Raw genomic sequence first — 25,335 nt, forward strand, 5'->3', positions numbered from 1 at the left:
CTGGAAACGGAACAATTCCACCCACTGCTCTTGTACACGCGACACCACAGAAAGCCAGTTTCAAACCAATATCAGCAAAAATCAGTGCAGTAACAGTTCACCTTTTACTAGTTTTTAGCTCCATTTTGCATGATTGTTTTTTTTTACAGCGCTTTGTGTTCTGCGTCTGAACATTTGAACTTTAAGGATGTTTAACAGGGTATCTGCAGGTTTAAGGGAGCCAAATTTAAGACTTTTTAAGACCTTTTTTAAGGCCACTTTGACCAAATTTAAGCTATTTTTCCAAATTAAATTTAAGCTATAATTTCCAGCTATTGCCTGATTAGCCATCCAGTTACCATTAAACTTGCACTTCCCCATGGCGCAAGCTCCCACTAGCTTAACCAGCTAATGTGCCCATCTAAAAATAGCCCCCTTTCACAACCAACTGAATGCAGACCTGCCAACCTTGTCAAAATTTTTAGAGTACCACTTGTGCGGCGTTTTTTCGTGGACTTTTGCTACTCCATTACTTTTCACTCTGTAATCTCCCCATTCACTGGATGGAAAATTTTACACACACACACACACACAAAGAGCAAGGGTGTGGGGGTGGGTTGGAAAACAGTAGGCATGAGCAGAAGCGCTCATCGACGATTCTTGCCTGATGTGAACAGGGGAGGAGTGGACAGCGCACAAATTTGGTGAGCGATCCACTTCACGGCGCTTCGCAGTTGGTGTGTTCCAGGTGTAACACTGCCACTAGCCTCGGTGTGAAACTGGACTCTGACCTCTCAACGACATCACAAGTCAATGTCACTGTCAGTTCCTGCTTTTTCCAACTCCACCGCATCACATGTCTTCAGTGTGATACCTTCAATGAATCCTCAAACATCCACATCTTGAGTCAGTCATTCACGCTTTCATTACTTCCCGTCTGGATTACGCAAATTCTGTCCTAATTGGGATTAAAGCTTCTGCCCTAAGCAGACTACAGAAGGTTCAAAATGCTGCAGCCAGAGTTTTAACTAACACCGACAGAGACATGCACATTACTCCTATTCTCGCACATTTACACTGGTTACTGGTCAAATGTAGGATTCATTTCAAAGTCTTGTTATATGTATACAAGGCTTTGGATTACCCATCTCCATCCTATCTGGTGGACCTGCTGTCTTCCTATGTTCCAACTCGTCCCCTTCGTTCAGCTGCTGGTCATTCCAAAGGTCCGGTACAGATCACGGGAGAGCGTGCCTTCTCTCGTGCAGCCCCCAAACTCTGGAACAATCTACCCCTCGCTGTGCGTTTGGCTCCCTCTGTCAGCAGGTTCAAGTTTGCCCTTAAACCACACTTCATCAGCATTGCCTTCTCTCTGTGACACTTTATACGAAACTCCAGCAGCGGTTTTACTTTTCTTCATTTAGTTTTCATGACTCGGTAGCTCACTTTTTAACACCTTGCACTATCTTGTAGCTGTGGTCGCATGGTGGTCGGTGCTAGTCGTGGTGGCAACCCCCGTTCCCGCTGGTGGACACCAGAGGTTTGGGGAGCCGTCAAGCTGAAGAAGGAGGCCTACAAGGCGTGGCTGGTCTGTGGGTCTCCGGAGGCAGCAGACAGGTACCGGATAGCCAAGCGGGGTGCAGCAGTGGCAGTTGCCGAGGCAAAATCTCGGGCATGGGAGGAGTTTGGTGAGGCCATGGAGAAAGACTATCGATCGGCGCCAAAGAGGTTCTGGCAAACTGTCTGGCGCCTCAGGAGAGGGAGGCAGCAACTCGCTCACACTGTTTACAGTGGGGATGGGGAGCTGCTGACATCAACTGGGTCTATAGTCGGGCGGTGGAAGGAATACTTTGAGGTGCTCCTCAATCCCACCTATGCGTATTTCGAGGAGCCATAGCCGGGAGACCTGGGGGTGGACTGTCCAATCTCGGGGGCAGAAGTTGCTGAGGTAGTCAAACAACTATACAGCGGCAGAGCCCCAGGGGTGGATGAGATTCGTCCTGGGTATCTCAAGTCTATGGATGTTGTAGGGCTGTCGTGGTTGACACGTCTCTGCAACATTGCGTGGTCATCGGGGGCAGTTCCTGTGGAGTGGCAGACCGGGGTGGTGGTCCCCATCTTTAAGAAGGGTGACCTGAGGGTGTGTTCCAACTATAGGGGGATTACACTCCTCAGCCTCCCTGGAAAGGTCTACTCCAAGGTACTGGAGAGGAGGGTCCGATCGATAGTTGAATCTCAGATTGAGGAGGAGCAATGTGGTTTTCGTCCTGGCCGTGGAACTGTGGACCAGCTCTATACCCTTGCAAGGGTGATTAAGGGGGCATGGGAGTTTGCCCAACCAATCCACATGTGTTTTGTGGATTTGGAGACGGCTTATGACCGTGTCCCCAGGGGCACCCTGTGGGGGACTCTCCAGGAGTATGGGGTGGGTGGCCTTTTGTTAAGGGCCATTCAGTCCCTTTACCAGAGGAGCGTGAGTTAGGTCCACATAGTAAGTCGGACCTGTTCCCAGTGAGGGTTGGACTTCACCAGGGCTGCCCTTTGTCACCGGTTCTGTTCATAACCTTTATGGACAGAATTTCTAGGTACAGCCGTGGTGTGGAGTGTGTTAAGTTTGGTGGCAGGAGAATTTCTTCTCTGCTTTTTGCGGATGATGTGGTCCTCCTAGCTTCATCCAGCTCTGACCTTCAGCTCTTGCTGGGTAGGTTCACGGCCGAGTGTGAAGCGGCTGGGATGAGGATCAGCACCTCCAAATCTGAGACCATGGTTGGGATGCTGCCCCCGCGACCCGGACCCAGATAAGCCGAGGAAGATGACGACGACTATCTTATAGCTTTTTTGGTTTTATTTGTGCCATTACAAATGGTTTTTGTCACTCATTGCAATATTTTTACTTTGGATAGTGCTGTTACCTTTTACCTGTTCTCTTATTCTGGATTATTTATGCTGTCTTTATGTATTTTACCTGATTTCCATGTTTTTACTTTATTTTGCTGATATGCTCAAGCATTTGGCTTTTATGTACAGCACTTTGTTTAGCTGCCGTGCTATTTATAAATGATGCTTCATAAACAAGTTGGTATGGTGTGTTTCCTCTGCAGGTGTGTTACCTCTGCAGGTGTGAACATCTAGAGCAGGGGTGTCAAACTCATTTTAGCTCAGGGGCCACATTGAGGGAAATCTAGTCCCAAGTGGGCCGGACCGGTAAATTAAAAACAACTTCAGATTGTTTTCTTTGTTTTAATACAATCAATATAAAACAAAGCTGGAGCCTGAGGACAGTGTATCCAAAATAGTACAACACCTGAAGTGTACTTGAAAAATTGAAAAATATTAAAAATCAACTAATAAAAAAAAATTCCTTAGTAATTCAAAGAGCTTACATATCACATGGCTAGATCAGTTTCATGCAGCACTTAAAGTATATTTGACTCATTTTACTTTACATCTTTTAGGTTTCACCAGCACATCAATATCAGAAGTCACATCCTGAGTGGCGGCCAACTTCAGGATGTGATTCAAGTTCTTGTGTGAGCCTTGAGCGCAGCTTTGTTTTAGTTATACTCATTACAGAGAAAACTTGCTCACAAAGATAAGTTTATTTTCACTCTACATTGTAAAGTATGAAAATAAAGTTTACACAACCATTTCGCGGGCCGGATTTAACCCACTTGCGGGCCAGATCCGGCCCGCGGGCCTCATATTTGACACCCCTGATCTAGAGGTGTGTTAGGTGTGTTTCCTCTGCAGGTGTGTGACGAACCCAGAGGTTCTGCTCTCTGATATCCTGGAGATCTCCTGCTGCAGGCCCCAAGTCCTGCAACCCAGTCACACACCACCAGAGGCCAGCAGAGAGAGTTGTGGAGCAGCTGCATCCAATTACTCATCAGCCGTTCCTGAAGCCCATTAAGCCTCCCAACTTCATCATTTGGGGAGACACAGCTACAGAGGAGACTCAGTGTTAAAACTTTGTTCTCTCCTAGACTCTGAAACTTTTACTGTAATCTCCATTCGTAAGTTTTGGCTTGTTGTCAGTGTCCTAGAGTTTTTTGATATAGATGTTGGTTGGCTGGTAGTATCCCTGAGTTAATAGTTTTTGATATAGTTAAAGGATATAGATAAATTGTGCTTTTGCCTCCTGTTATTGTTTAATCTCCCCATCCTCGGTTTAGCTTGACTTTGTTTTGTTTCAGAGGATTCTTAGTTAAGGAGATTCTGGCATCTGTTTTATAGGTCATGTCAGTGTTGTTAATGGTTTAGGTTTATTCTTATTGTTACTTTAGTGGTCAGTTTAGTTTACAATAGGTGTGTTTTCCCTTCTTGGACTCCTCTCTCTGGTTAACACCAGAGAGAGCGCTTTAAGTTGTTGGTGTGCTGCTCCCTGTTTTGAGCAGAGGGAGTTTATTTAGTTTGTTTATTAAATACCTTTTACCCCATTTTTGTAAATAAACCTTTTGAAAAACAACCATTTCGTTACACTCCTTCCATTCACTTATTTTCCCATCACAAACAGAAACCATCCATCATTGTCCATTCCTTTTATTTTTCATTATTTTATTTTACTCTGTGTTCTCCCCTCACCACTCCTAGACACCAGAGGGGACGTAACAAGGTGTGTTGCCTCTACAGGTGAGTTACCTCTACTGGTGTGTTACCTCTACTGGTGTGTTACCTCTACTGGTGTGTTACCTCAGCAGGTGTGTTACCTCTACTGGTGTTACCTCTGCAGGTGTGTTACCTCTGCAGGTGTGTTACCTCTAGAGGTGTGTTACCTCTAGAGGTGTGTTACCTCTGCAGGTGTGTTACCTCTACTGGTGTGTTACCTCTACTGGTGTGTTACCTCTACTGGTGTGTTACCTCTACTGGTGTGTTACCTCAGCAGGTGTGTTACCTCTACTGGTGTTACCTCTGCAGGTGTGTTACCTCTGCAGGTGAGTTACCTCTACTGGTGTGTTACCTCTGCAGGTGAGTTACCTCTACTGGTGTGTTACCTCTACTGGTGTGTTACCTCTACTGGTGTGTTACCTCTACTGGTGTGTTACCTCTACTGGTGTGTTACCTCTACTGGTGTGTTACCTCTACTGGTGTGTTACCTCTGCAGGTGTGTTACCTCTGCAGGTGTGTTACCTCTGCAGGTGTGTTACCTCTGCAGGTGTGTTACCTCTGCAGGTGAGTTACCTCTACTGGTGTGTTACCTCTACTGGTGTGTTACCTCTACTGGTGTGTTACCTCAGCAGGTGTGTTACCTCTACTGGTGTTACCTCTGCAGGTGTGTTACCTCTGCAGGTGTGTTACCTCTAGAGGTGTGTTACCTCTAGAGGTGTGTTACCTCTGCAGGTGTGTTACCTCTACTGGTGTGTTACCTCTACTGGTGTGTTACCTCTACTGGTGTGTTACCTCTACTGGTGTGTTACCTCAGCAGGTGTGTTACCTCTACTGGTGTTACCTCTGCAGGTGTGTTACCTCTGCAGGTGAGTTACCTCTACTGGTGTGTTACCTCTGCAGGTGAGTTACCTCTACTGGTGTGTTACCTCTACTGGTGTGTTACCTCTACTGGTGTGTTACCTCTACTGGTGTGTTACCTCTACTGGTGTGTTACCTCTACTGGTGTGTTACCTCTGCAGGTGTGTTACCTCTGCAGGTGTGTTACCTCTGCAGGTGTGTTACCTCTGCAGGTGTGTTACCTCTGCAGGTGTGTTACCTCTGCAGGTGTGTTACCTCTAGAGGTGTGTTACCTCTAGAGGTGTGTTACCTCTAGAGGTGTGTTACCTCTAGAGGTGTGTTACCTCTACTGGTGTGTTACCTCTACTGGTGTGTTACCTCTACTGGTGTGTTACCTCAGCAGGTGTGTTACCTCAGCAGGTGTGTTACCTCTACTGGTGTGTTACCTCTAGAGGTGTGTTTCCTCTGCAGGTGTGACTCCAGAGGAAACAAACAGCTGAGAGTCCTGAAGGCTTCATTACTACACAAACATGTAGTGATGCTTTACTGCTGCTACATCTAAACACATTAACTAATCTGCTTCTGAGTCAGAGACATGGAGACTGTCCGTGAATACATCTGGATCAGACTAATGACAGGAGGACAGCTGGACAGATGTGCTGAGTGGACTTCAGCAGAGGTTCTGCTCTGTAGAAAGACCACATGGTTCCTAAATGGAAGCCTGCTGTACGAAACCAGAGCCAGTCATTTATAGACTACAGTCAGACTGATCTCAGATCTGATCTCAGACTGCTGGTTGTCTCGTTTCTACAGGAAACAGCTGATCTCAGATCTGTGTCACAGATCAGTGATCAGCTGTTTCCTGTAGAAACGAGACAACCAGCAGTCTGAGATCAGATCTGATGGATGAGGACCACTGTCTCTAGACATGTGGAAGCAACCAGCACAATAAGCTTCTGGCTCTTCTGATATGCTCCTTGGTGTCCAGTCATGAAGCCTGTCACAATTCTCCTCTCGCAGCCACTGGGAAGCTGCAGCTTTACTGGAAGCACTGGATCTTTGCTTTGATGCTAACTGGGTTTAGTCCAGTCCTGCTGACAGCAGCCTGGACTCACTCCACCCAGATACTGACCTCAGAGTCTGCAGCTTGTAGTCTGGACTCTCCACAAGACCCAGCAGCTGTTTAACATCTGGAGCTTTCAGGCCATTCCAGCTCAGGTCCAGTTCTGTCAGATGGGACGGGTTGGACTTCAGAGCTGAGCCCAGAGAACAGCTGATCTCTGACAAGCTGCATTTCTCCAACCTGAATAAAGAATAAAAGCAGAGAGCTGAAGCCAACAGGATGCAGGTTTTTTTTTTTTTTTTTACCGTGTCCTGTCTGGCTGTGAAGCAAACAGAATTAATGTCTGAATGCTGGTAACAAGCCTTACAGATTTACTCTCAGGTGGAGCATCAAATCGTCTGCTTTTAATGTCACGCCTGATACTTAAAACTTTATTGTTGTTGTTTTTGAATGCTTTGTAATTCTGACCAGACACGGAGACAGAGGTGAAAGAGAAAGGAAAATACAAAAGGTGGGGGGAAGGGGGTGGGGGTTCCACAAAAATAAACAATAATTAACAAGAGCCTGCTTCTAGACCTGCACAAAGAGACAACATAGAAGAAAAAAACTGGGACACACAACAATACATCAGGAGCAAGCTATCACTGCGTCAACCTGATGGTGAAATATAAAATCAACATTGTTTAACTGAACAATCACACGATAATAAATCATAGTGCATTTAGTGGCAACAACAGCCTTAAGACATGTGTTGAACGTGCCCAAGTCCATACTTATGAGAGCACCATGTGAGCACCTGTGTGTGTACACGCGCTTGTTTATGTAATGCCGGGCGTACACTGTGCGACTTTTTCACTCGCAGCGTTCAGCTTCAGCTCAAACTGTACGACTTCCTCGCAGAGCAGATCTCACGAGTCATGTGCTCACACTGTACGACCCAGTTCTCGCATGCGATCTGACTGCTCGCACTGTACGTCTGGTAGCAACACGTCGGCCCTAAAAATGTGCTAAAAATAGCAGTTTTTACTCAACACGTCAGACTTTTTTGTCTTGTCTTGCCTGTTGTCCTTCGGGAGTGCTGCAGGAGGACACACAGGGATTTATGGGGGTTGGATGAGGAAAATGAAATAAAGACAGTAAATCTGTGTTTTGTGATCAGTTTAATTTGACATGAACACGACAAACACGCTTTCTTGACAATCTTTGTGAGTAAAAAAAAACGTGTAGAAACAAAAACGAACAACGTGTGTTATTAGGGAAATAGCGAGCGACCAGCGTTGATGCAGGATTGCGCGCGCATGCGCCGTGAGCGGTTCTGATACTTTTTGGATCGTAGCTGCTCGCAGCTGCTCGCAGCGCTGCTTCAACAGTGCGATACCCTCACGAGGGACGAGCGAAATATTAAACACACCAGAAATCCGTGCGACCTCACGACTGCTGATCGGCAGCTGGTCACGTGGTGTTAATCGCCTCTCGTAACCCCCTGTACACTACACGACTGCTCGGCGTAAAACTCGCCCCGATGTCGTGGATTCTCGCACGACTGGAAAATCGGCTCAAAAAAGTGAAAAAGTCGCACAGTGTACGCCCGGCTTAAGGGTTCTCTATAGGAGCGTCCAATAGAGAGTGTGAGGGACCACAGATCTGCCCCCCAAAGATGCCTAGGAGACGGGGGGAGCTCCAAGTCCCAGAGATCCAGGCGCTGCCCCAGAACACAGGAACCCCAAGGAGACTGCAACCAGAAAGGCCCCCGCCCCCCTTGAGAGGCACAGAGGATCGCCCCGGGGGGCCACAACCAGCAGCCGGCAGAGCCCCTGGAGATATCAGCGGCAAGCCCACAGGCCCGCCCGCAGCCTCCCACCCCCTAGCCGGCCGAGCCCGGCAACCAGCGACCACCCCCGCCGGGGACCCAGCAGAGCCCAGGGACCCAGACCCCACCAGGCAGCCACCAGGATTGATCAGGCAGGCGCCAAAGATCTTAAATCCCCAGACCCAGGAGCCACGAACACTCAGGCAGACCAAGGCACCACACCCCACACCAGGTGTGGCAGGGGGAGGGGAGACGTAGATCTATATCATCAAAAGAAGTTCCAGGAGAAGGGAGGAGTCAAAGGCCCCACCTGACATATACAGTCATACACAAACACCGTCACACACTCCCTCCCTCATGCTCACACATACACATACAACCCAAGACTTACAAAAATGCACGCCGGACACCCACTCATGCTCCCCATACACACCCTATTCACTCTGGTCCCGGTACTGCTGCACATTGGGTACAACCATCACCGGTTCCCAGAGTTTGACCCTTTCTGCTGGGGTGCTGATGAGCAGGCTCCCCCACCCAACGCTGAGCACAGCAATCTACCACCCCAGAGTCTAAAGTAAGATGGCGCTTGCGCACGGTCACGCTGCGAGCTGCTCGTCCTCTTTACGCACTGATACCTTGCTTTTTATTGGATTTTATTGGCGTTTTATTGGCTTTTATGCACTTTTCTTGTCGCTGATCCCTTTTTTGAATGGTGTGGATCCTCTGCTGACATATGATCGAGCTGCGCTGCTGAGGCTTCGTCCTTCCGTTGATGTCGCCGGCAGCGCGCGCTGGGAACCGGGCTGTGTGAGCCATGAACCTCACGGACGATGCTGCTGGTTGAACTGCCCGCATGCTCTCTCCACCCAAGCCGTGATGTGTCGGCCCTCTGTCCGCCCCAGCTCGAGAAGGAAGCATCGGAGAAGACGAGGAAAGAGAGGTAGCCGGCGCGTGAGACGTCGGCCTGGATCCCTGAACAAGCGGCTGGCCCGATCCGGCCCAGCTTCTGACCCGATGGTTCCGAGATGTCTCCTGGATTACTCGGCGCCCTGCTCAGGGAACTCGGCCGGCTCTGAGGGTGAACCGGCACCGCGCCACGGCCGATCGGCTCGAAGATCACGCCAGACTGGGGTTTGCTGGGAGAATCTGCGCTCGGTTACGGGCACAGAGTTAGAGGGGACTGGGTCCGTGCGCGATCTTGGTGCTGCAGCCCCGCCGCAGACCCGGTTTGGTTTGGTCAATGCCAGGTCTGTGCTGAACAAAACTTTTATTCTTCGTGACTTTTTTATTCAGCATGACCTGGGTTTTCTCTGCATCTGTGAGTCATGGATCCCGTTTGGTGACACAAGTTCCCTACTCGAGCTCATACCACCTGGCTGCTCGTGTTTTAATATCCCCAGACCACGGGGCAGAGGTGGAGGGCTGGTTGTTGTTTTTAAATCCAGCTTTCCTTGTGGCAGACTGCATCCTAAAATATGACTATGTCCTATTTTTTGGTGATTTTAACATCCATATCTGCTGTCCTGATAATGTGCTTGCTAAAGGTTTTTTTAATTTGCTAGATTCATTCAATCTAACTCAATGGGTATCGTCCCCAACTCATGCCAGGGGTCACATCCTGGACCTGGTTATCTCTTATGGTCTGCCCGTCATGAACCTTGTGACTTTGCCTCCGGTGTTCTCTGACCACTCTCCAATACTCTGTGATGTTACGTTGCCATGTCCTGTCCCTGTGTGTGAAGCTCCCGCTACTAGGTTCAGAGCCCTGGATGCAGAAACTATTTCAAAGTTTGTGGACTGGATGTCTGTAAGGTTAGAGACCTTTAACCCAGATCCATCTAACATTGATCACTATTCACAACACTTTGATGTACTTTGTAATCAGGTCTTGGACGTGGTTGCCCCTCTCAAACTGTGCAAGTCTCGACCTAGGAGGGAGCCATGGCTCTCTGATGTCACACGGGCTTGCAGGCGGGCGTGTAGATCCTCGGAGAGAAAGTGGAAAAAGGATGGCCTACAGGTCTCGCGTGAGTTGTTCAGAGCATCTCTGGTTGCTTATCAGGATGCAGTGAAGGCCGCCAGAATGGCCTATTTTGCAGACATCATTGAGACAAACTCCAATAATCCTAAGATTCTCTACAAAACACTAAACTCTGTTCTGGTGTATCAGGAGCCTAGCTCCATGTCTCCTACAGCTGCTGGAAACTCTGAAGCTTTTCACAAATTCTTTGTTGATAAAGTGTCGGGCATTGGAGCAGTCATTTCCGGTAACTCTGTTGACCCTGTTCCAGTTCATCCATCACCACCCACCCTGAGCTCCCTCAATACCGTTTCTTATTCTGAGCTGAGTAAGCTAGTTGCGAGGCAGAAGCCATCTGGCTCTCCACTTGACGTTCTGCCGCCTCGTCTCTGGAAGGCTGCCTTTCCGTGCCTTGCCCCTTCACTTGGTCAGATTATCAATGGGAGCCTCAGCACAGGTGTTGTTCCAGCTGCTTTGAAAGCAGCAGTTATTCGGCCGACCCTGAAGAAACCTGGTGCTGATGTCTCTGTGATCGCAAATTACAGGCCTATCTCTACCCTGCCCTTTACATCTAAACTGCTTTAGAAAGTCGTTTATCAGCAGCTGGTCTCACATTTAGTTGACTCTGATCTGTTTGAGGTTTTCCAATCAGGGTTCAGGTCTGGCCATAGCACAGAGTCAGCTCTACTGAGGGTCCTAAATGACATCTATCTATCACTAGATCAGGGAACATCTGTGCTGCTTCTGTTGTTAGACCTGACAGCAGCCTTCGACACAGTTGACCACGCGATTCTACTCGATCGCTTGGAACGATGGGTTGGGATCAAAGGGTCAGCTCTGGATTGGTTTAGATCGTATCTCCAAAACAGGTCATTCTGTGTTAAACTGGGTGATGTTTTTTCTTCTTGGGAGGGGCTCCGCTGGGGGATCCCGCAGGGGTCGATCCTTGGTCCACTTTTGTTTGCCATTTATCTGCTACCTCTGGGGTCAATCTTTCGTAAACATGGCCTATCATTCCATCTGTATGCTGACGATTGCCAGATTTACTCTCCGTTGTGTCAGGAGAAAGGTCACTCTATTCAGTCCTTTGTCTCCTGTGTTAATGAGGTAAAGTCTTGGCTAATGTCCAACTATCTACATCTGAATGAGGGAAAGACAGAGCTCATTGTTTTTCACCCCAACAGCAGGAATGTGGATCGTTATGCTGATCTTGGCCCTCTTTCTCCATACTCAAAACCAGTTGTTACCAGTTTGGGGGTGAAACTTGATGTAGGACTTAAATTTGATGCTCACATAAATTCTGTGATCCGGTCCAGTTTCTTTCACCTGAGACGCCTTGCTAAAATCAAGCCTATGCTGTCGAGAGCCCACCTGGAGCGGGTACTGCATGCCTTTGTTATTTCTCGGCTTGACTACTGCAACTCTCTATATGCAGGGTTGTGTCAGTCAACACTGCGTCGCCTACAGGTTGTGCAGAACAGCGCTGCCAGGTTCCTGACTGGGACCAGGAAACGGGACCACATCAGTCCGGTTCTGGCCTCCCTGCACTGGCTTCCGGTTTGCTATCGCTCACAATTCAAAATACTCGTCTTTGTTTATCATTTCTTCCAGGGTGGTGCTCCCCCCTATCTGGCCACACTCCTGAAAAGACACTCCCCATCACGCGCTCTGCGCTCCTCTGAACAAGGCCTGCTCGCTGTCCCTCGGTCTAGGTGTCGTACCCGTGGGGCCCGGGCTTTCTCAGTCCTAGCACCGTCACTCTGGAACCAGTTGCCACCCTCAGTTAGGCTGTCCCCTTCTCTGCCAGTCTTTAAGAATCACCTAAAAACACACCTCCTCCGCTTGGCGTTTCCAGAACATGTTTGATTATGGCCCTCTTTTATGTTGAATCCATTCCACAGTTTTCATTGGTACACTCAATCCATCCACTCAATCCAATTGTGTTTCACACATTTGTCCTTTACCAGAATGTTTCATCTATCTTGTAATTTCCATTTTGTATTTTGTAATTTGAATTTCTTTTATTGTTGATTTATTCAATATATTTACATACAACTGTACAATGTTCAGCGCTTTGGGCTTCCTGACAGGGTTGCGGAAGGCGCTTTATAAATAAAGCTTTGATTGACTGATTGATTGATTGACCCCAACCAGACTGCCAGATCTCCCTCCTAGCCTCCAGCCCCAGGAAGCCAAGCAACAACAGAGGTGTGCTAAGACCCCTAGTCTCCCTCCTCCTGCTCCAATATAGTGTTGTGTGTTCATGAGGTGTATTCCATGGCTGCGGTGAGCGGGCATTGTCTGGCCTATGCCAGCTGATGCCACCGCACCACCCCACTCCACTTGCACCCACAGCCCTCGGTGTCTAAGTGCAGTTAGAATGGACCCACATATGTGACGTTTCTCATCACATCCAGGACTTGTTTCATTAAATAAAAGATGGAAAGTTCATCTTCTGGTCCTCGTTAGCTGCAGGGTTCAACATGAGGTCACACTGTTCACCATAGAGAAGACCCTGAGCAGCTGCTGCATGCCAGCACTGTAGGGACACCAGAGCACTAGATCACCTGCAGACATTCAATCATTTACAAGGAGGTGGTTCACCAAGCATCCAGTCTAGCGATCATTCAGTGCATCAGACACATCATCAAGGTTCAGGAGACAGACTCCACCATGTCTGACTCCATTAAGCCGGGCGTACACTGTGCGACTTTTTCCACTTTTTTGAGCCGATTTTCCAGTCGTGCGAGAAGCCACGACATCGGGGCGAGTTTTACGCCGAGCGGTCGTGTAGTGTACAGGGGGTTACGAGAGGCGATTAACACCACGTGACCAGCCGCCGATCAGCAGTCGTGAGGTCGCACTCTGGTGTGTTTAATATTTCGCTCGTCCCTCGTGAGGGTATCGCACTGTTGAAGCGGCGCTGCGAGCAGCTGCGACCCAAAAAGTATCAGAACCGCTCACGGCGCATGCGCGCGCAATCCTGCATCAGCGCCGGTCGCTCGCTATTTCCCTAATAACACACGCTGTTCGTTTTTGTTTCTACACGTTTTTTTTACTCACAAAGATTGTCAAGAAAGCGTGTTTGTCGTGTTCATGTCAAATTAAACTGATCACAAAACACAGATTTACTGTCTTTATTTCGTTTTCCTCATCCAACCCCCATAAATCCCTGTGTGTCCTCCTGCAGCACTCCCGAAGGACAACAGGCAAGACAAGACAAAAAAGTCTGACGTGTTGAGTAAAAACTGCTATTTTTAGCATATTTTTAGGGCCGACGTGTTGCTACCAGACGTACAGTGTGAGCAGTCAGGTCGCATACGAGAACTGGGTCGTACAGTGTGAGCACATGACTCGTGAGATCTGCTCTGCGAGGAAGTCGTACAGTTTGAGCTGAAGCTGAGTGCTGCGAGTGAAAAAGTCGCACAGTGTACGCCCGGCTTAAGGTACAGTAAAGACTTCAGAAACTTCCATTCCTCACTGAACCTGCATCAGTAGGTGAAAGGACCAAAACGCTGAAACGTTTAAACAAGCAGAAACAGAAACTTGTTTTTCTTCTAAAAACTTTTGTTTTAACTTTTGGAAAAACTGAAAAGTTCTGAAAAAATAAAAGTTCAGAGTAAAGTTTTGGAGAAAAAAAGTTTTTGTAAATAAATAAATTCTGAAGCATCAGTGAATGATTTTAGTTTGTTAAACACAGAAAAACCTCCAACAGCTGCAGAGAACTGACCTGAGAACCTCCAGTCTACAGTCTGGACTCTCCAGGAAACCACAGAGATCCTTCACTACAGAACCAGACAGGTGGTTCCAGCTCAGGTCCAGTTCTGTCAGATGGGACGGGTTGGACTTCAGAGCTGAGCCCAGAGAAGAACAGCTGATCTCTGACAAGCTGCATTTCTCCAACCTGAATAAAGAATAAAAGCAGAGAGCTGAAGCCAACAGGATGCAGGTTAAAACAGAAACATGAACTAAATCATTGAAATAAACAAAATTATTTCATCATGTCAGAAACAAAAACTTGATGAACTGATGTTTAATATTTTATTCAGTAAAAGTTGTTTAAGGGATCAAAGTACCAGGAAAAAAACTTGTTTTTGTTCTACAATTAATTTATGTAAAACTTTAGAAAAACTGAGAAAGTTCTGAAAAATAATACAAGTTTTGCTTAAAGGTTTTAAATGAAGAGGGCGGAGATGGAGAAAGAACAAAACAACTATAAATCATCAAATATATACAGAGCTACTTAAATCATATAATAACGCAGTGAGAAATTTGAGAAATGCATACCTTTCCAAACTCATCCTAGACAATAAACACAATCCCAGAATACTTTTTTTCCACCATAAACAACATTTTAAACCGTACATCCAATTCACTTCAGAAAACCCCCTCAAATGCTCTCTGTGAGGAGTTTGCAGCCCAATTCAGAGGGAAGGTAGACACCATCAGAAGGAATATTTTATCCTCCATAAGTAATAAGGTCTTAGATAAATCTGAATGTGTGTCTATACCAGAGGAAACACTGGACAGCTTTGTCCTGGTAGACGCTCAGACTCTTGATAAAGTTTTCTCCTCAGTGAGACCCACCACATGGGTTCTGGACCCAATTCCAACTTCGTTTTTTAAACAATTCTATGGATCTTTTAGTGATGAGATTTTAACCATGATGAATTGCTCCCTTCAGACGGGGGTCTTTCCTGCTGCCTTTAAAGGAGCGGTGGTGAGACCCCTGTTGAAGAAGAGCAATTTAGATTTTAATGAATTAAACAATTATCGACCGATATCTAACTTACCATTTTTAAGCAAAATTTTAGAAAAGTTTGTTTTAAATCAATTAAATGATTTTATAAACACTAATAATGTCCTAGAGAATTTTCTGTCTGGTTTTAGGGTGAACCACAGCACCGAGACAGCCCTTCTGAAGATTTTAAATGATGTTAGATTGAATTATGATAAACGGAAGGTGACTGTGTTGGTTCTACAGGATCTAAGTGCTGCCTTCGATATAGTAGACCACACTGTTCTTTTAACTCGTTTAAAACAGATCGGCCTCTCTGGTGCTGTGCATAGATGGTTCACATCCTACCTCACAGACAGGACTTTCATGGTGAGTTTGGATACCTGTTCCTCTAGGGTCCATGGGATTACATGTGGTGTGCCCCAGGGTTCAATTTTAGGCCCAGTGCTTTTTAATCTTTATATGCTCCCTCTTGGCGGAGTCATCAGGAGACACGGGGTTAACTTTCACAGTTATGCTGATGATACACAGTTGTACATCTCCGTGTCTCTGGATGACTCTCGGCCAATGGATGCACTTTTTAACTGTATTTTAGACATTGAATCCTGGATGGCAGAGAACTTTCTCCAGCTCAATCAGGACAAAACTGAAGTTTTAGTCATTGGTCCTGAGGCCCAGAGAGAGAAGCTTTTACCAAAATTACAATCTCTGTCTTTTAGTCCATCTGAACAAGTGAAGAGCCTGGGTGTGACTCTTGACTCTGATCTGACTTTATCCCACACATTTAAAATATCCCCAAAATAAGTTTTTATCATCTAAAGAATATTGCCAGAGTCCGCCCCATTCTCTCTCGGGCCAATACGGAGATGCTGATGCATGCTTTTATCACCAGGATAGACTACTGTAATGCCCTGCTTTCTGGTCTTCCTAAAAAGAGCATCTCAGGCTTACAATTTCTACAAAATTCGGCAGCACGTGTCCTGATGAAGACCAGGAGGCGGGAGCACATTACACCAGTTTTACAATCATTGCATTGGCTCCCTGTATGTTTCAGGATCAATTTTAGGGTTCTTCTAATGGTTTTCAAGTGTCTTAATGGTCTTGGGCCTTCTTATCTCTCAGAACGGTTTTTACCATATGAACCCTCATGGCCTCTGCGCTCCTCTGGCAGGCGTCTCCTGGTCATCCCTAAAGTCAGGACACACACTCAACGCGAGGCGTCCTTCCAGTGTTATGGCCCTCGCCTCTGGAACAAGCTGCCAGAGGACCTCAGGGCCGCAGAGAACGTTCATGTTTTTAAGTCCAGGCTCAAGACCCATCTTTTTAGGTTAGCTTTTATCTAAATATTTACTACAGTTTTATTTCTCGTTTTACATGATTATATTTTATTGCTTGCTTTGCATGTTTTTCTATGATTATATTTTAGCATTGTTTTCATTTAATATTATTTTACTGTCTATATGATTTTATTTATTACTTGTTTTCTAACTTTTGTCCCTTATATGAGCTCTTTTATTATATTTTTTTACTCATTTTAATCCAGTGTTTCCTCTGTAGGGGCCCTCTGCCCCGGGAGCGGTGGTCGACTGTTGCTTCCTGGGCGCTCTATGGGTAGTGTTTAAGTGGAGGTGGGGGTCTGTCAAGCTCCACAGTAGTTTAACTCCAAAGGGACACTTTGGGACAACTCCTTCACTTTCCAACAATCTTTATTATTTCAGTTCAGTGATTATCAGGTTGATAACCTTCAAAAAACAGAGACAAGTGTTAAATATCACATAATTTATATAAACTACAATAAACAAAGAACTTTCTAAACTAAGTCTTCCTACACTAAAAGTGTAAATGAATAAATTAAAACATGACTGAATCACTAAAATTCAATCAATAAATCAAGTTTTCAATCATTTGAAAAAGGGATATTAAAGCATCAAGTGTAACAATGACAAATCTAATGTCTACATGCTTGAAAACACCTGTATTCAATCAAACTCAAACAACATGACTTTAGTGGTCAACCTAAACAACTTCATATCATAAACAAAATATTTACTAACCATTGGCGTCTTTAGAGTCAACTCTTGAGTAGAGCTTGCTGTGCTGTTCCTGTTTGACTGAGGACTGAGAGCCACCATCCTGCATAGGTGTTTTTTTTATCAGCAATCAGTCGCCTTTTTGTTGGTGCATTCTGGGAGATGTAGTTCTCAGTGGTGGTGGACCAATTAGACCTCCATTTACTCAGCTTTAACCCAACAGGGTCTATGCTCCCCCTCCACTGAGCGCCCTGACTTAGTGTGGAAGACCTGATGCTGCCGGGGCAGAGGGCTCCTCTGATGGCGTTTCCTTGCCTTACTTTACTTGGCTCATCTAGACTCAGTATAATTTTTCCTGTGTGTGTGTGTGTGTGTGTGTGTGTGTGTGTGTGTGTGTGTGTGTGTGTGTGTGTGTGTGTGTTTGCATATGTCTGTTAATGTTTTTAACCTGTTGTGGGAGTCTGGGGTCATTTTGTAAAGCACTTTGTTTGAAAAGTGCTTTATAAATAAATCTGATTGATTGATTAATAAAATAAATGTGGCAAGGTGGAGAAACAAGGGGTTCAACCCCGAGACTCCTGAGTGAGAGTCACACGAGCTAACCAGTCAGCCAAAGGGACATCCCCTCGGCTAAGTAGCCAGGACGCATGACCAATCAGGACACAGCGACACTCACCCTGTCACATGAATGATAAATAAATAAATTCTGAAGCATCAGTGAATGATTTTAGTTTGTTAAACACAGAAAATCCTCCAACAGCTGCAGAGAACTGACCTCAGAACCTCCAGTCTACAGTCTGGACTCTCCAGGAAACCACAGAGATCCTTCACTACAGAACCAGACAGGTGGTTCCAGCTCAGGTCCAGTTCTGTCAGATGGGACGGGTTGGACTTCAGAGCTGAGACCAGAGAAGAACAGCTGATCTCTGACAAGCTGCAGAACCCCAACCTGAATAAAGAATAAAAGCAGAGAGCTGAAGCCAACAGGATGCAGGTTAAAACAGAAACATGAACTAAATCATTGAAATAAACAAAATTATTTCATCATGTCAGAAACAAAAACATGATGAACTGATGTTTAATATTTTATTCAGTAAAAGTTTTATAACTTTTAAATGTAAATAGATTATTTAGTGTCCTTTGTTGGATAAAAACAGTATTGAAATGATTTTGACTGTGTAACATCGGGTGTTTTTTAAACGAAGTTTCATCCTCATTTTATTTTTACTTTGTAGTTCCAACAGGAAGGTTTCGACCTCGGCCTGATACCAGGAAGTGGTGCCGGATCTTAGAACTCCCTTGAGAAAGTCCAGACTACGACGTGTTTGTGGATTGTTGATTTAAACAAGCTCCTGGGAATGTTTTCTTCTGTCTGAGAGTCTGTGAACGATGTGTGTGCATTTATATTTTATTGTGTGCTTTAATAAAACCTTTCTGAAGGCGTCAGCCGGACGAGAGAGCGAACTGACTATCGACTAGTGTGTATCTTTGATCTCTCTCCACTTTGCAAAGTCTCAATTGATTATTGTTTAAACTGTTCAGAATACAAATCCAGGCTCTGTCTCGTTAGATTGGTGTAACTTAAGTTTGTACTGAATGAAACTTTACATTAAACCATGTTGAAGAGAAAAGGATCCGATTAAATCGTTTCCCCCTCATTTACAGTCACGACGTACAGTGCAGTGCGCGTGGCTCTGGGGTTAATCAAGTTTAGTTGTTTCTCTTTGCAACAATCTTCACAAGAAGACAAAACAGTTAAATGGCAGGTTACAGATATTTCCATTTGACTGTTTTTTTTGACGGATAAACTCAAGGATGTTCGTTGATTTCCTCCCACTGAAGCGGTCTGGAAACCCGGTCTCTCTGAGGGATGTGTCACTTGGAAAAATGTTATTTTTATGAAATTATGAAACTTTGGCTGAACAGCGCTTGTTCCCGTCTCTAATATGGAGACGCATGACGCATCCAGTCTGAGGCAGCTCAGAAAGCACCTGTAGAGACATTTGATCACGCACAAAGTTTATGTGGAGCAGAAGCGGTCGGGCCACGGCAGGTGAAATGTTCCTAGCCTACATGAAGTGAAACTGTTTAATTGTAACATTAATATGTTACTGGACATGCTGGTCTGGTTGGTTAGACCAGTGTTTGAAGTGGAACACACACACACACACACCAATTAAAATAATGCTGATAGCATGGACTAGAAGACAGGTGATGGTTTATGTATTTAAATGATGATCAGACTGCTGTAAAATGTAATCTCCATCCACATCCAGACACAATTATCCTCTATTCTTTCTCTAGTTGCTCTGCTCTTGTCTGGGCTGACGGAGCTGATGGTGCGCGCGGCGCGGCTAACTAGCGGCTGATGCACATTTTACGCATTTGGAGAGGTGGGCTGGATGCTTTGCTTTTACTGGAAGATGGTCCACTTAACGCACAGGTGTAGACTACATATTAATGACAAAAGAATGAAAATTAAATTGTGAGTTTTTACTTCATATTTTAGAAATAAAAATGACTGGGGAAAACATTTATGACGTCTTTTTAAACGAAATTTTCTAGCGCGACCTGCCTGCTTCACTTAAGTCACTGCTTATTAAGGTCCGTCCAAAATTACCGTGGCCCACCCAAAAATGAAAACCTGGCGCCGCGCCTGTTATAAACCTCTGCAAATTGTTGTTCTTCACTTTATCAAACTCAGACTTTGTACAGCTAATGTCAAGATGTAGAATTATGAATTCAGTCGAGCTCTTCCATCCCTCCATCTCCTGCTCTCCTTGAAACCCGACATCGGCTGTCAGAAGCGGGAGGGGAAGAAGGAGATGAGGCAAACAGAGTGAGTGCGACGTAAAGAAAGCAGACTGGTGTGGAGGTGTTTTCTTTACTGTGGGAAACGGGTAATAATGGCTCTTTGATGGGAATAGGTTGCCGACCCCGGTATAAGATCTGAGCTGGTAAAACAAAAATCCTCATCAGCAGGCTTTTTTGAAAGTGGGGGGGACACAGCTGCCAATCACAAATTTTGCCGGGGACATGTCCCCGGCGTCCCCAGTTAAAATGACGCCTATGCAATTGATCAATTTTTTTGAGGAATTTATTTGAGATTTTCTGGTTTTTATTAATTGTGCAATAAAAAATAATCACTAGATTAATCGTCTAAACAGTCATTAGAAAAGTCGACTATTTGATTAAATAATCATCAGAATGATCGTTTTAATAATAATCGTTTACCCACCAGCCCTGGTAATTTATTTCCAGCCACAATGGTTGCGCCTGCTTAAAGCTGTTATTTGTGCAGTCATTGTTTCCAGGTGAAGGCAGGTGGGTTTGGCCTTCTAGCTGGAGCTAACACTCCACCTGTTAGAGTCCAACTGTAATGCTTGTTTCTGTGTGTGTGTGTGTGTGTGGGGGGGGGGGGGGGGAGATTTGACAAAAGCTGTTGAAGCTGGAGTTGAACCCACACCCTCTGGGTTTCAGGGTGATGGTTTTTCTGCTGAGCCAGAGTCACTCTGAGGCCTGAGGTGCCCCGAGGTGTTTATTGGTAATAAAGAATAAATATAGTGTGAATTTTGTAATAATTTTAAGTTGCAGAATGAAAAAGTGTTGCTTTGACCCATTTAGGTAAGAGTGTGTGACTGCCCCCTGCTGGATGGTGAGTGCAGAAGGATGTGTCATCATTAAACTGGACAAAGGGAACACCTGTGCTGGTGCACCAGTCTTCTTTGGGTCATTTCATGTACTGAAACACGCTACAACAACTAGCTTACATTCAGTCATTTCATTCATTGTCATGTCATCATTAGTTTAGAAATATAGAATTAAATTCATTTTATAACCTTTATTCTTGACTCTGTCCGAAATAACATGAAGTGTGTGTTCCTTGAATAGACAAAGAACCTAAAGGTAATATTAAATCAAATATTCAAAGACCGATCAGATTGATAATTCATGTCTATATGGAATATCACATCTTATTGATCATTTTAATACATGTAGCATAAATCTACCTCGCTAGTTCTAAACAAGAGTAAAAATTCAGATTAAAGTTTTGGAGTAAAAAAGTTTTTGTAAATAAATAAATTCTGAAGCATCAGTGAATGATTTTAGTTTGTTAAACACAGAAAAACCTCCAACAGCTGCAGAGAACTGACCTCAGAACCTCCAGTCTACAGTCTGGACTCTCCAGGAAACCAAAGAGATCCTTCACTACAGAACCAGACAGGTGGTTCCAGCTCAGGTCCAGTTCTGTCAGATGGGACGGGTTGGACTTCAGAGCTGAGCCCAGAGAAGAACAGCTGATCGCTGACAACCTGCATTTCTCCAACCTGAATAAAGAATAAAAGCAGAGAGCTGAAGCCAACAGGATGCAGGTTAAAACAGAAACATGAACTAAATCATTTAACCCTTGCATTGTGTTAGAAAGCTGTTTACAGCTGTGGTGTTAGCGGGTCCATTTGGACCCATGATTTAAAAATGCTTGAAAAGACTTAAAATCACCAGTTTTCTTCAAATGTTGTTTTTCAGCTAATTGCTGGCTTAGTCATATAAATGGAACCAGTGTGTGAATTGTTTTTTAGTTGGCTCCACAGACACAGTATTTTAAAATATAACACTCGTTTTTGATTGCAAAAACTGTTTAAGTTCACTAAATATATTTATTTTTCTTATAGAACGAGTAATAATAAACTATAAATGTGTTATAAACTAATATTAGAGTACACCTACCCAAAACAATTCATCAGTTTTTTTTTACTATTTAAAATTATTAATAGTGACATTTTTGGAGTTGGTTTCCATAAAACCAACTTTTATTTAACCATTAAATGAACAATGTTAAACAACACTGTGTGTGTGTGTGTGTGTGTGTGCGTGCGTGCGTGCGTGCGTGTGTGTGTGTGTGTGTTGGTGATGTGGGCCATAACTGATCCTCAGAGGAACCCATAGCTTTTAAGTGATGCATACAACAGCCGGGTCATTTTGGACCCGTTACACCACAGATGTAACTTATTTGTTTTGAGACATTTAGAATTTGGTAAAATTGTGAAAATTGATTTTGCAGCATTTAAATAGTTGTGTCTGAGGATTAGATGAAGCCTCATTCCAGGACAAAGAAGGAAAGTGTACTTTTTACAGTTAAACTTGAAAACGGGTTATGGGATTAGATTTGTGCCAATAGGATCAAGAAAAACACTTTGGAGAGCAAACAAATTTTAAGACATTGAGAGAAAAAACCATATTATGGGATTAGATTTGTGCCAATAGGACCAAGAAAAACACTTTGGAGAGCAAACAAATTTTAAGACATTGAGAGAAAAAACATTGGTTTCAAAAGAAAAACTTACGATCTGAATCAGATTCTTAAAATGATCAAGAAAAACACTTTGATGGTCAAACAAAAATTTAGAAATTGACAGAACAAAAATATTGACTAAAAGAAAAAAACATGTTTCAAAAGGAAAAACTTACGATCTGAATCAACTTCTTAAAATGAGTAACAAAGGATGTTTCCTTTTTCTGTTTGCCTCTATGTGTTTTTGTTATCAATTTCCTTAGCTTTGTTCTCGCTGCTCAGAGCTTTGCTCTCACTACCAGATTTGCACTTACACTGTCTGGCTTTCTCCTTTGCAATCCCTGAGTTTTTGGTTGCAATTCTGACACAACCCTTTCGGGTGGGCGGGACTTCTGAGAAGTCCTCTCCCATAGGACAGTGGTTTCTCTTGAGTGACAGACAGTTCAGTGACCTGGAAGTGATGTAGCCTCCAAGACATTTTTTTTCCCACCTGGTCAACAACATTAATTTTGAGCCCCAAACAGGTTATTTCTGCTGTCTGTGGTGTCTACTGAGGATCTAAAGTGAGTATTGATAATATATTTTATCTTTTCTTAGTTAATCTGTAAGTTAAGCCACTTTTTAAGTTGGTTTTAACCAGACGCTAGCTCACTAGCTAGCTGCTAAGCAAGCCATTGTGCTTGCCTCAGGACAATGGTCTACTGTTCCAGAGGGACGTATTAAAAATGCATCTTAACATATTCATTACTGGTTTCATGGAATTAATTATTGCAGTTTATGTTAATAAGTTTGCTAATTTTTCAGGAACCTGTGGAACATCAGACTGTGCAGCTACTGGAGCTAACCTGTGTACTGCTAACTTGCTACAGAGGAAGCAGCAGAAAGCTGAGCTAACAGGCTGTTTTGCAGGTAAATACTCTTTTAGTGGAACTGCAGGATTTTTATGGTATAACTCATACAGAATCTACATGAGCTATTGTGGGAAGACATTTAAACTACATTTACATACAGATACATGTATTTTTTATTCCATGTTACTTGGACGGGCTAAACAAGTTCATAGTTCTGCCTGCTCCTTTTTCAGTGAAACGAATGGATTTTATGATGTAACTCTGACTGAATAATTATCTAAGTGAGTATGTTTGATAATACATTTCTTTCCAGTATACAGATCTGACATTTGTTTGTCAGAACAAGACAAATCAGATTCAATGTGCTTTCTGTCACGTGTTCTGTATTCTCCATCAAAAGAATGTTATCCAGGACAGATAATCAATAATGAGTTAAATACATGCTTTTAATTAATTTTTACATAAAATCTATATTTTTGTCTAAAAGCTATTTTTTATTTATTTATTCTTTCTTTTTTAGATGGAAAATTACTGCATTGCAATACAATGGAAGTGCTACACGGCCACATGCATCAACTGCAGCTGGTGAGCTAAAACACACCATAGTGTACACAAAGTACACTGCAGACAAGGGATGTAAGAAAATATCAATATGACAATATATCGCGATATATTTTCCCAGTAATATTGTATCGATATTCTCGAACTGTGTCTCTAAAATATCGATATGGCAATATATCGTGATATTTTTTCCTGAGATATTACATCCATTTTCAAAAGCAGTGTATCTAATTTTTGGAAGAATTTACATGCAAACATTTGTGTATTTTCTTTGTTTTTGGTGCACTTTAAATGTCGACCGCTAGTTGGCAGCAGTGTGCATTGGGTTTTGTTTCCACCATTGAAATTTAAATCTCGCTATTATGGTTCAGATAACTCATGTTATATATGTTAAGTATCAGTTTGGACTGTTTATTGAATATTCCTACAATAAATTCTGTCAAAAATACACAGCCCTACTGCAGACCAATCCCACCTCATGTAGTTCATATGCTGTATAATAAACCCACAGTGATGGTTATGGATAAATATCTGTACTAATGGTAATCTTTTTCCATTGTTTCCAGTTGACAAGCATATGGACCTATTGCTCGAGTCCGTGGTGGTGGATGTTCTATCATATCAGGAGTCTGTGGTGGTGGATGCTGTACCATATCAGGAGTCTGACTAAGTACCTGTGCCTGAACCTCTCTGTGTCTAGTTCAAAAGACGTGAAAGACCTGCTGTAAGCAGGCACAGGTTAAGATTTTAAAACAACCTGTAAGGTGAGCAACACAACACAATATAAATCTTTATTATTATTGTACGCTGCACAGCTAGAATAAACTTGCATGCTCAGAAGCCACATATGATTACATCACCTACAAGTTGCCTGATGCTGAACTTCGGCAGCTGCGTGCTCCGTGGAACAACCGCCTGTGGGAGGAGTCGTTGTGTTGCTGTTAGGAGTTTGGGTCGGAGTCCTGGGTTTGTGTTCCCTTTAATCTCTTCCTTAGCCTTGCTAGTCACCATTGCAGAGCACCATGGAGAGGCTTACCTGAAAACTCTTCTCATGGGGCAGGCACATCCTCACACACCTGTTACCCCATCCTTGAATAAAAGCTGGTAGCTGGTCACTCATCAGTGTTTTAACCCATATCTAGCCCATGACTCTGCCATTTTTCAAACTTACGTTCTCATGTTCTATGCAGATCTATGGGAATTCTTTCCTTGAAGCTCCTGATCACACAACCATACTGGCAGTCGGCTTACCCACTACCTTCTGCTCACCCGCTTGCAACTCATGCTGTCATTCTCCCAGACTTCTGGTTGTTTCTCCACCATTCTGCCGTCTCCTGTCTGCGCTACAACTTCAGACCGTAAGTACCTAAACTTTTCCTTTTGTAAGTCATTCTTTAGTCATTACTAACACTCAATTTTACCTCAGGGCCTTCTGATCTTTAAACACTAAAACCTGTGGCTCCATCTCTGTGGCGTTTCTCAGTCTCTGTAAGCTACCTGCACAGTCTGAGAAAAACCTGACCTGTTGCCTCTTACTAACCTCTG

At 44.2% G+C, this 25,335-nt stretch overlaps 1 protein-coding gene across 2 annotated transcripts in view; it reads right to left on the reverse strand.

Moving 5' to 3' along the window:
- Positions 1-25,335, reverse strand: part of LOC107373135 (NACHT, LRR and PYD domains-containing protein 12) — a 40,196-nt gene that overhangs the window by 4,743 nt on the left and 10,118 nt on the right. The window contains exons 8-11 of one of the 2 annotated variants that reach the window (XM_070548127.1): positions 21,240-21,413; positions 17,861-18,034; positions 14,048-14,221; positions 6,554-6,724 (exon numbers count right to left, since the gene is read on the reverse strand). In XM_070548127.1, coding sequence (XP_070404228.1) covers positions 6,554-6,724; positions 14,048-14,221; positions 17,861-18,034; positions 21,240-21,413 — 693 coding nt within the window. The remainder of the gene's footprint in view (positions 1-6,553; positions 6,725-14,047; positions 14,222-17,860; positions 18,035-21,239; positions 21,414-25,335) is intronic. The other variant, XM_070548128.1, reaches the window with a different exon arrangement.

The sequence above is a fragment of the Nothobranchius furzeri genome, chromosome 2, assembly GCF_043380555.1.
Source record: "Nothobranchius furzeri strain GRZ-AD chromosome 2, NfurGRZ-RIMD1, whole genome shotgun sequence".
Taxonomy (NCBI): Eukaryota; Metazoa; Chordata; class Actinopteri; order Cyprinodontiformes; family Nothobranchiidae; genus Nothobranchius; species Nothobranchius furzeri.